The sequence below is a fragment of the Homarus americanus genome, unplaced genomic scaffold (assembly GCF_018991925.1).
Source record: "Homarus americanus isolate GMGI-L3 unplaced genomic scaffold, GMGI_Hamer_2.0 scaffold28, whole genome shotgun sequence".
In the NCBI taxonomy this organism is placed as follows: Eukaryota; Metazoa; Arthropoda; class Malacostraca; order Decapoda; family Nephropidae; genus Homarus; species Homarus americanus.
In genome coordinates, this window is record NW_024742238.1 from 7,252,374 (window position 1) to 7,264,323 (window position 11,950).

Here is an 11,950-nt window from a genome sequence, read left to right on the forward strand (position 1 = left end):
AAAGACAGAGACTGATGCCTGTTTGGTGTGTTGACAGGCTGTTTGGCGTGCATAAAACTAGTTTCCTGTACTTCAATTATGTTCAATAATTGTTAAAATGACTCAAAAATTTAATATTAAACTTATAAAATTATTGAATAGTATAAACTTCTTGATATTTACTAAAATAGTTAGGAATTTAAGCCGGACTAATACTACAGCTGGTGGACCGCCAAATGCAAGCAAAAACATGCTGAGGTCTGCTCGTAAGAAACTCGTTAATCGAGGGATTGCTCGTTAACTGAAGTTAAGAATCTTATGGAAGGTAAATCGTTAACCGAAATCTCATTAACCGAGGCGCTCATTAACCGAGGGATCACTGTATTGTACTGTACTCAAATTTGATGTCTGATACACATTGTAAAAAGTTGTGAGGGAGTGAGACAACCCTGTGGTACTGTACTGTCTGCAATTGTCTACAACACAAGTGATACTGTACTAACCTGGTTATACATGGCTCTAATATTTGGAGGCATGTTGAAGTACGGGTTTGGAGGACGGGGTGTCTCCATGAAGGTGTAGATGGCAGCCTCACCTCGCTTCATGGCAAGAGCATTTAGTTCAACTGTGGGAGTCAGTTTAGCTGTAATGAGAGAAAAAAAAAAAGAAAAAAAAAAGCAACCTCCTTAACAGTGGTACTGTACAATACTATAACTTACATTACAGTACATTCAAGGCAAGGATAACGGCTGGTAGTTTTACTACTATAAGTCTTCTTCTGTACTGCAAGAATAGCTAGAACCATAAGTACAGGCAGTTTCCGGATTACGGACATTCTTAAGATGAAAATGTACTCGAGTCAAACCATGTAACCTATGTTTTTGTTTTGTTTTTTAATACGGGGAATAGTCCACCCGGGCACAGTTCATTGACCCACAACTGGCCTAGGGGGCAAAAAAATAATAGTTAAAAAGAAATAGAAAAGAAAAAGACCATATTAATATACACCACAAAGGTGCCGGAAAACACAGAAGAAGACAGAGCATTCACACTTTGGCTGTGTGAGGAAAGAAAGATGCACTATAACGGGTTATTCTAGTGTGACCGACATCCACACAGAAACGGTGGGCACCGCAAGCAAGATGAGAGTTACGAGCCCATGGCCTTGTCGGTGGTACACAAGATGCCAAATCCACCGAACATTGCCCGTTAAAGTACATGTAAAAGAGAGTGAAGCAACATTGCGGCAAAGAGAAAGGGAAGAAAGATTGTCAACTAAAGGAGGAGAGTTAAGATGACAAAATGCCTTTGATTCCACCCTATCTAACAGTTGGACAGAAGAAGAGCCACCTCAGATATGAGAGCAATACTCCAAGTTAGGAGAATGAATCCCTCATAAACTTGGAGCAACTGCTCAGGAGTGAAGTAGCTACGGCATCTGTACAGCATTCCCAGCTTTCAGAAGGCAGCTTTAGCAATGTTGTGGATGTGGATACCATGCTTACAGAACAATGTTTAAAATACCAATTTATCATAGCCTAAGTCCTCATATACATCTAAAATCACTTAATTTAAGAAAAAATAAGAAATAGAATGAAAAAATACAGAAATGAAAGGAAAAAATAAGTCATCAGGTAAATAAAATACGGTAAATTGAAAGTTTAACCTCCTATGAATCAACAGATGCTTGTAAGTCAGACGTACGTAACCTGGGGAACCTCCATGATACCCACTCTCTCTCTTCATTTTGTCATTCGTACTGCCCTAAAATAACCATCTGGCTCATCACCCCCCAGCACCACCTGTCAACAACAGGTATATACCAATAAACCACTCGATGCCAGGTCCTCATACACACCACGATTCACTTAACGTTTATCGACTTCACTTGTTATGCATCCTTCACTCTGACTTAATTTTTCCATTTCCTTCCCACTATCCACCCCTGAATCATAAACAAATATATATATATATATATATATATATATATATATATATATTTATATATATATATATATATATATATATATATATATTCTTTTATCAATCTTTCACTCCACAATCTCTTAATACAAACCACCCTAGTAAACCTGGTCACCTTACAACTGGTTCCTATAAATCTACCAAGACTCTCTCTCTCTCAAAAAAAAAAAAAAAAAAAAAGGGGGGGGCAGAAACTAATATTTTTGCACATTTTCTGAGTTAAATATTACTTACTCTGCTTGTTCTGCCTCTGAGTCTTTGGTGGAGGATGTTTAAACTGTGTCTTCTCTAGAGCTATAGCAGCAGCTGAGTGTTGGGCCTTCTTAATACTGGGACCTGAAGCAGTGTACTCCTCGCTCTCTCCCAGTCTTAATGTTACTGTGAAAGTCTTTTTATGAGCAGGACCTTTTTCATCTGTCAGGCAATACTGGTGTTGAATCTGTCAAAAAATAATAATCGATTTTAAAGTCCCCTTTCACAGCTAAGCACAGCCAGGTGAGATGTGTAATAAAACACATTTAGGCCGATAGGTCATAAGAGTCATGTGGCTGCATAGTATCCTCTGGTTAGATCTGTCCCAATTGCTCTTACTCAAATATTCAGATGTTGTATTCTGAAGTCTCACGATTTTAAAAATACTCCCAGACTTCTCTAACAGGCTTCACCCCAACATGTTATTCCTAACTCTTGGTTGATATCTCTGTGCAATGTTTCTGTCCAATCACAAGTGAAGCAACAATTACAGGTAAAATGAAAGGGAAGATTATTCATACAGTAATACACGTCTGAATACCTGAACTAGCCAAATTATGCATAATCCTACCTTGTTGTATCTAGCAAGTTCGTTGATGAGACACATTGGTGTTTTCTCTTTACTCGTGGCCGAGGAATCCCCGAGAGGGATACAGACGGACGTCAGAGAGGATGAGTTCGTAGGTGATGATCCGCCCACGTTGACTCCATTGACAGTTGAGTTCATGCCCACTACACTGCCTCCTATCATGTCTTGTTGTTGTTGCTGCTGTTGTTGTTGCTGCTGTTGCTGTTGTTGTAGTTGTTGTGACTGCTGTTGCTGAGGTGGTGGTTGTGGCTGCTGCTGTTGATGCTGCATTGTCTGAGGCATAGGCTGCTGGTGTACCTGCAACCATAAAAACACTTTACCTCACCTTTACAGTTCTTTTTCTTCATTCTCACCCCAAACCCATTTTCCACAACAGTTAAGGATGCCTGAAGTGAGGTGCTTTAGAGATTCTCCTTTCATTTCCTGCAACCCATTATTCCTGCCTTACCTACTCTAGTGTGTTCCAACAAACTTCTGATTTAAGTGAACCATTAGAAATCTGGTCCTTTTTATCACGTGTTAAGAAGCAAATTCCTCATAGGCGAGATAAGTTAGCTACGTGTGTGTGTGTGTGTGTGTGCGTATAGCTCGAAGTTCAATTATTTAATTGAAAACACTATACAGAACAGTATAAACATTGAGCACAAGAAGGAACATTACTATACTTTCCTCATTAACCAACTTGCCAAGAGTAACTCACTTGTGTATGATGTGGAGGTGGAGGCTGTTGTTGTTGTTGTTGTTGTTGTTGTTGTTGTTGTTGTTGCTGCTGTTGTTGTTGTTGATGACTACTACTTGGAGAACTCCCCATCCCCGCTGGCCCACCACTACCCATCCCACCCATCTGAAAACGATTCAAATGTTAAAATTAAAGCAAATTCCTCCTCAAATATAAAAATCAGGTCCAGGAAATTCCACTTCATAGCAGAGTTAGAACAAGGGCACCTAATACTGATGGCTGCCACTAACAAACAATTAATACGTCTTTCCAATAGCAAACGACTCCCTCAAAAATTGAGAAAGCGGTGAAAGTTAACCTAGTGCAGAAAGGGGATTGAATCTTGCACATCACACAAGTCCCTTGTCTGTCATCAGTCATATTCCAATAACAAGCCTCAGTTCAGCTGAATTGTATAATCAATCTAAAAGATGGAGAGCTTTCATCCTCCTAGTCTTTAACTTAATTACAATGCATTACTAGTTAGCAGTGATAAGTTAAAGACCTTCTAGTTATCAAAGTTCAAACAGTATTTATATTGTATCACAAATTGACACTATTTATATATAAGCAGGTGCTGTATCTTCTATTTGTGCAGTAGTATACTGTTTACTTAATAGTATAAACTTCAATAAAGGTTAAAAAAATCTGGCACAGCACTAACCTGGTGAGGCGTTGAATGATGCATAACAGAGTGTGGAGGATGGGTCATGTGTGGAGGCCCAGCAACAGTGGCAGTTGCTTGTAGATGAGACTGAGGGTGTGTTGGTCCACCATGGTGCCCTCCGTGTGGCCCACCATGAGGTCCACTGTGTGGCCCACTACCACTGTTGCCACTGTGTAGTCCCATGTGTGGCCCAGAGTGAGGACCACCATGACTGTGTGGACCACCATGGGGGCCTCCGTGTGGGCCAGAATGTGGTCCACCATGTGGTCCTGAGTGAGGGCCAGAGTGTGGACCAGAGTGCGGCCCAGTGTGTGGGCCTGAGTGAGGGCCGGAATGTGGACCTGAATGTGGACCCGAGTGTGGGCCTGAGTGAGGTCCTGAATGTGGGCCAGAATGTGGAGCTGAATGTGGGGTGGTGTGTGGGGCTGAGTGATGAGGGCCATGATGCGGTGCATGAGATGGATGACCATGATGTGGGGCCTGTGCTGGATGATGGCCTGGATGATACTGTGAATGTGGGGGTCCTGTGTGTGGGGGAGGACCTGTGGGGGGAGGCTGGGGAGGCCCACTAGGGTGATGTGGTGGAGGACCAGGGTGGTGTGGGCCTGGAGGACCATGGTGGTGATGAGGGTGGTGGTGGTGGTGATAGGGAGCGTTGAGGGTGTGGTGGTCCGGACCAACACCTGAATCTGGGTGACTCATGGCCTGAGTCATGACAGCCATCCCACCAGCGGGAGCCATCATGGGCGCCATGCTCACCAGACCTGTAAAATTGTACAGACATTAGCCTCAGGTTAAATGCCCAGCACATGTCCCCATTAATTACTTGTATTATAACATGAAAATCAAACCCACAGGAGTAGAAGCTTCAGCAGTGGGTGCTGGAATCATCCAAGGGGCTGAAAGGTTACTTCAGTACAGTATACTGTACCGTATTTATATCAATGCACTGAAATAAGTTTCCATTGCCCAGTGAATTAATTTTAGGTAATGACCAAACTCAATCCCTGCAGCACCTTCCAAAGATCAAGTGGTGACACTATTCTTCACAACAAATAACTTTGGAGGCAATTTCTTCACTTCCAGTCATGTCACTATATAAGTTAACTTGTGAAGAACAGATAGCCATAAGTCATGTTAAGATGGCATTGGCAAACTAGCAGCCATAAACATTGATAATAATGAGCCAACCTTGCATGGATACAGGTGGTGGCTGTGTCATGGAGACCATCATGGGGGGTCGCTGTTGATGGGGGGGCACCAGGCTAGGCTGAGCCATGCGCATGGGAACTTGAGCCATTCTGAAATACAGTTAATTAATTTAATATTGTCATAAATTCTACATATCAATTAAATCCATACACAACTAACACTGAGCACCAACTTTACTGTTTAGAAATTATTATAGTACAGTACTGTACATGGGATTGTTAGAAAAATAAAGGAAACCTTTGGTTATCATTGATGATAATGAATACAATTGCAGAAATCACAGGCCAATCAGACCTACAATTTTCACTGAACTGTAAATATAGTGCTGTGAAGCTGTGTTGCCAGGCTGTGGTACTACAGCATGAGAGGAAACAACTTACTAAAGTCTGTTCCCTCGAAGCTTGCAACTAAGGACGAGGGTCAGTATGTAGCAAGGTAACTGTTTGGTTGACGGACGGACACAGGAAAAGTCACTTCCGTTCTTTTGTATTTAATGTATCGTATTTGTAATATGATATTTTAAGGGGTAATAACTATTCTGTCCAATCTATGGTTTCAATCTCCATAGGTGACATATAAAGCCTCTTGTGATTTTCACAAAGAATCTCCTGGTAGAGACATTGTACTGTACAGCTGAACTTAGATTGGCCATGTAAGGAAAAGTTAAACTGCCTTCTGGATAATACAGTATTTTAGAAGACTGGTGCAGATAAACCAATTACAGTACTTTCAATTTGTTTTTTATTGAACAAAACTTTCCTTTCTACCTCAAGAATTTTACAAATAATGACAAGAAATTGCAGGGTTTTTTCCTTCAGACTTCTTGTTATAGATAATGGACTTACATCCACCATTTCCAGCAAATGCCATTTCTAGTGTTGATCCTGTTGACAAATACTTCCCAGTAACCTCTCCATACCTAAACTAACCTAAATTACAGGTTGACAACCCTTTATCCGAAATTCCAAAAACCGAAAGTTTTTTGTGGAGCAATATTTTTTTTTTTTTTTTTTAACAGGGATTAGCCCACCCAGGCATAGATCATTGACCCACATCGGGGCCTGGGGGGCAAAAATTTAATGGTAATACTAATTATAATACCTGTAATAATAATAATTATAATAATAATTATTCATGGTAAATAAATATTTTAATTAAAAAATAAACCAAAATAAAATAATAATGATAACAATAATACTGTATTTATAAAATAATAATAATAATAATAAAGAAATACAAGAATGAAAAAAAGATAAAAAGTGAGTAACACGACCTAGACCTATGAATTATATAATATTATTACCTGTAATATTATTATTATATTTTCGCCCCCCCCAGGCCCCAATGTGGGTCAGTGACTTGTGCCTGGATGGGCTAAAAACATTCTGAAAACCGAAAAATTCTGAAATCTGAAATGCCTCTGGTCCCAAGGATTTCGGATAAGGGATTATCAAGCTGTAATACATTTCCATCCTAAGAAAAGTAGGTTAGGTTGGTTCAGCTTATCTGTGATAAATCATGTTTATAATGCAGAGGTGAAAGTAAGTGTTTGTGTACAGTACAGTATATGGAAGTCATACGTAAACAATCAAAATGGCATCATTGTTAATAGTAAAATTACAGTTCTCTGTCACTACAGTACATGTCTCCTCAATAATCACGGGACCCGATAATCGCTGATCTGGTTTATCACAGTGTCCTCAATTGCGACCATGTGTGCACTTATCACTGATTGATCTGGGTTATCACGGAATTATCATGGGACAGCGGCGGGTCTGCGAGAGCCAGCAGTAGCAGCAGCAGATGGCAGCACGGCTCGTGGTGCCAGCTTCCAGCAATAGCATTTGTTTCCCCGCGCTGTTTTGGTCGGTGTTTAAAGACGGTTTCCTGCTCCATGCTTGTTTTTGGTGCAACTTTTGTAACTTACCCTCCACCATGGCACCTGTGAACAAGAAGAGTGTTAAGGTTCCTGATCCAGCCAAGCGACGAAGATGTGTGTATTCTCTGGTTGAATGTTCCGATGTTCCCTACAAGGATAAGCATGCACTTGGCAACACGCCCATTATATGTTACCACTTCCTTCCACTCCACCTCTCTAATCACCTCCACCTTTCTTCTTTCTCACTCCATAATTTAAAATTTATGTAACGTAATGTGGAAGGAATACAACGCTCTTCATTTACACTTACACTCAATTCTGTGAGTAGACATCAGTTGTTCAATTGTGTCTGGCAGTGCTGCAGCCAGTGTTATCAAACAAACCGATTGACGCATCATCTCCTCACCACTTACCACAATCTCCCCCTCCACCACCAGCTTCGTGATCACTATCACTACCTCTATTATTACCACTTAAATCATAATTTCAGTGATGGCTTTGCTTTAGCCAGAGCAGATTAGCAAGATATCCAATGTCTCCCACCCACTTCCACCTTCCTTCCCCCTCCCACCCACTGCGTCTCACCGACACTCTGCCTCTCTCACTCATTCAACTATAAGTCATTCATGATCCAATATTGTACAGTACTGTACATTTTTTATTTGTTATTCATTAATTAGTAAGGACATGTTACTGGTATTATATCTTTTAGTGTACCTCCCTATTTTTGGGGGTATACTTTGGTCAGTTAGGGCAAGGGTTCTCAAACTTTTTTCAACCACGGACCCCTTATATACCATGAAGCATACAAATATTGTCAATAATCAAAGAATAAATCATAGTCCAAAGCATTTGTTCATCTCAACCCAAATCCAAAATATCCTGCGAATTGGAATCGCCAAATCTCTCACAAATGCACTATTTCTCAAAAACTTTTTGCGGACCCCAATTTGAGAATCACTGAGTTAGGGGATGCATTTATGGGGTTGTAGGACGAAACTAATTTTTCCCATATGTTAAGTGTTTCGATATGTACGGTTTTACTTATCACGGTAGTTTTCAGGAACCTAACCCCTGCGATTATTGAGGATACATGTACTTGCAATTTGGGGTTATTATTAGGATAATAACCATTCACTGTTCTTCATTGAAAATGAGTTAAAAATACCCATTCATCACTGATTTTATTGGGGATACTGTAATATGTTGGGAAAAATAAAAATAATGGCTGAAACCATGTGCAAACCTAACCTATATCTTAACTCACCTATATCTCGAAAACTAAGCAATTACACTAGAAAGCAATCCGCGTACAAACCTGTGTCTAAGAACACCCTCCATAATTATCCAACCGCTGACGGTCACCAGTCATATATTAGACCAATTTTTTTGTAGTAGAATTAAGTTGTCCACAAGAGAAAACTACTCAAACATACTGTCCTTGGTTTACCTGCACAAGCATCCATGTATTAACACCTAAATCCGTAGCCTACATGTCAATAATATTAATCGAACAAACTTGAATAATGTTCAACCTGTTTTGATATTATATAAATCACATATTTATTTTTTCCTAGACACTCACCCAGGAGACTCTCAGCCCCTCCTAAGGTCACTGCTCTACAAAATGATGCCAAGCAAAGTACTACAGTACCACGAACCTCAAACCAGTGTGTTAAGGATCCGGGCTATTGACAAGTCATTTTCACTGCCTTTTATTATTACAGTACAGGTATAGGCATATAAATTTCAAATCTGGTTAGGATGTAGGCAAGAAAAAATGAAAAGGTGGAGAAAATGGTTTAAAAATATAAATAAACAAATGTCATCTTTTAAATCTCACATGAAGTATATACATACAGTTCAGCACTCCTTTGCTATGGCACTAATGCATTTCTGAAAGATGACAAAAATTAACAAAACATATCCTCTCCCATAATATAACCTGCAACCATTAGTTTATTTCATTATTATATCAAAAATGGTTTAAATCACAACAAAATGAACAATGCCCATCATAATTGTTTTAAATACCATCTCTTATTCAGTTCTGTTTCAGGAAGATAATTCTGTTCAAAATAGGAATCATTAGTCACGGGTCACTATGGTTTTGTTACCACTATTTTGTATGTTTAATTAATTCTGCCATGTCACTGGTTACATTATGATCGCAGGTAACAATTCCTTATTCAACCTCCAGTGTGTTATTAAAGGTTAAAAGATTATTTCAAACTGAGACGATTATCAACCTGTGCAGACGACACTGTACCAGCCTCCCCAAAACACCTTAATTTATACACTCACCTTATACTGTTAGCCTCTTACTTCACGTCAACCCAGAGAATTATTGTTGTACTTAAGGTTGAAATGAAATCAGAGGCGAGGGGAGCAATAATTAATGGTGAAACGTATGGCAAACAGAGACAGTATCCTACAAACTAGTGTGCGGCCATGCTGATGTGCGGAGCTGACAACACTGACCGCGTTCACCACCTGACGAGTCTTCAATTACTCTACTGAAACCTTATTAAAAACCTCACATTAATTACAGCATCTAGTGATTTTAGTGTCGCTAATGAGATACAGGGGTGTTTTTATAATTATAGCTTAATTTGTGAGAATTATATGGGTATGTTAGATAAGATATCATTGAACTTATTATACAGATCTTAATTTCTTATGTGGTGTGAACTCAACCTGTTTTGGCTTGTGAGGGAAATCATTAATATTTCAGTAAAATTGATGAATCTAATCCATGTTATGTCTATGACAGGACACATTTTACCTTAGTTTAATAAAAAAAAGTCACCATTATAAGTTCTGACTACAAATGTATTAAATTAAAAACGATAGTAACTTGGGAAATATTAACTTAATTGCTAAGGAAAACTTAGCAATCTGAAAATAAACAAAACCTCTGAATCATATAACATTATTAGTCCAAGTTATTAACAAAAATGATATCTTGCACAATCTATAGCATTCAGAATTCCAGATGACGATAAAACAGGAAACATTACGACCTTGTTAAGTATATTGGTAACTACAGTCAAGGACTCTTTACTCAACTGAAGAGGATGGCTCACCCCCTGTCCATATTTTTTTTATCCTTCAGCAACGGTGGCGTCGCCGAGCGGCCGTTGGGTATACTTTACTTCTGTCCTCTTTGCCACGATTTTGTGCCATTAATCACTACACATGCTTGCGATCATAGAGAAAGTCTCCGATCCACGCTTAGACACTTCTCCAAATCCCGTACCCTTCCAGTTTAATTTTTAGCCTTTCCTGGAGTACGCTGTCAAAAACCTTGGCAATTCTCTGAACTTGGGCTTCTTCAACAAAGCCTTAGGTGTGACCCCTGGTTACTTGGGTCGGGAATCCACCAAGCTTCAGGTATGAATACTTGACTAAATAATAATGTCCTCTGAGGTGTTTATGAACTTCTATTAAGTTACCCCTTGCCAGTCTATAGTATAAGCTAGACAACACTGCAGGCGTTCTAATTTCTCTGGGGTCCTTTGAACAGACAGTTTCTAGCATATCTCGGGGACCAGACGGGGTGACAGTACGTAATCCAAATCAGGGATGATAATAACAAGTAGAGAGCTGCAGAATGACCTCTGTGAGCTCTAAGAATAGTCGAAGAAATGGCTGCTGAAATTCAATGTCACGAAGTGTGAGAGGATGCGTACCAACGGTAAGGAGGCATATCATATGTCCCAACGGGATGAAGAAACTGCACTATTTGAGACTGGATGTGAGAAGGACCTAGTCCAGAAAACTGTGGGGGCAGACTTTTTCGGAGTGAGGGTTGTAAACTCTTGGAGCAATCTACCAGAGAGTGTTGTGACGGCACCGAGTGTGAGCTCTTTAAAGACAAGACTTGACCAACACTGGAGCGGGTTCAGGTACATTCAGGAGCCGGTGCATGCCCAGTATTTGCCAACAGTGCGTGACAGAGACGTGACCGATCGCCCGGGCGGCTAGCGAGCCGATCTTTTGGTGAAGAAGGTAAATGTAAAGGAAAAGTAATCAGAGACGTGACGTGACCGATTGAGAAATATGGTTTTAGTGTCGCATTTAAAAGGGAATCAAGTTTATTGTATTGATGTTGTGGGGTATGGGATATTTGGGTTCACACTCAGGATGGGATGGAGAAAGGAAACTCACAATGTGCTCTCTGTATACATGTTGTATTGGATGTACAATGCAGCTTGGTGCTGGGAAGTGGCAGCGTGGTTACAAGCGTGATATAGAGAGAGCTGGTTGGTGAGGGTGCTCAGAGGAGGACAGCTTGTGGGTCGCCATGCTCGCCGGCGGGAGCGAGGGCCGCCAGGCAGCGGAGGAGGAGGAGGTGTTGCTTGCTGCAGCTGTAGCTAGAAGAGGGAGGGCACCACGAGGTCAGGTCTTAAATAGCGGGGGTAGGCGTGGCTTAGTATTTGACCTCCGTGATGTATAGCGGCGCTGGTTGACCCAGACCACGAGGCATACACTGGGAAATTCGCGGGGTCGGCTACTCAGCGACAAACAGCGTTTGTAGGGGAGAAATCCACTACAATGTAACAGTACACATGGTCTCCCTGCACATTTCCCTATTGGTGTGAATATCTACAAAGGCTGTATCTAACTTTCTTCCTTAGTGGGGATATTCTATAGCCAATTAAGTGAAGA

General features: G+C 40.5%; 1 protein-coding gene across 5 annotated transcripts in view; it reads right to left on the reverse strand.

Moving 5' to 3' along the window:
* LOC121876622 (double-stranded RNA-binding protein Staufen homolog 2-like) overlaps positions 1–9,767 on the reverse strand; it is a 34,511-nt gene extending 24,744 nt beyond the window's left edge. Inside the window, exons 1-8 of one of the 5 annotated variants that reach the window (XM_042381900.1) lie at positions 9,584–9,766; positions 9,140–9,175; positions 5,380–5,489; positions 4,186–4,952; positions 3,504–3,647; positions 2,786–3,100; positions 2,197–2,401; positions 483–622 (exon numbers count right to left, since the gene is read on the reverse strand). In XM_042381900.1, the coding sequence (XP_042237834.1) occupies positions 483–622; positions 2,197–2,401; positions 2,786–3,100; positions 3,504–3,647; positions 4,186–4,952; positions 5,380–5,488 (1,680 nt within the window). In that variant the 5' untranslated portion in view covers position 5,489; positions 9,140–9,175; positions 9,584–9,766. Of the gene's footprint in view, positions 1–482; positions 623–2,196; positions 2,402–2,785; positions 3,101–3,503; positions 3,648–4,185; positions 4,953–5,379; positions 5,490–9,122; positions 9,176–9,583 lie in introns of all 5 variants that reach the window. The other 4 variants (XM_042381899.1, XM_042381902.1, XM_042381901.1 and 1 more) reach the window with 4 other exon arrangements.
* Between the last annotated feature and the right edge of the window lie 2,183 nt (positions 9,768–11,950).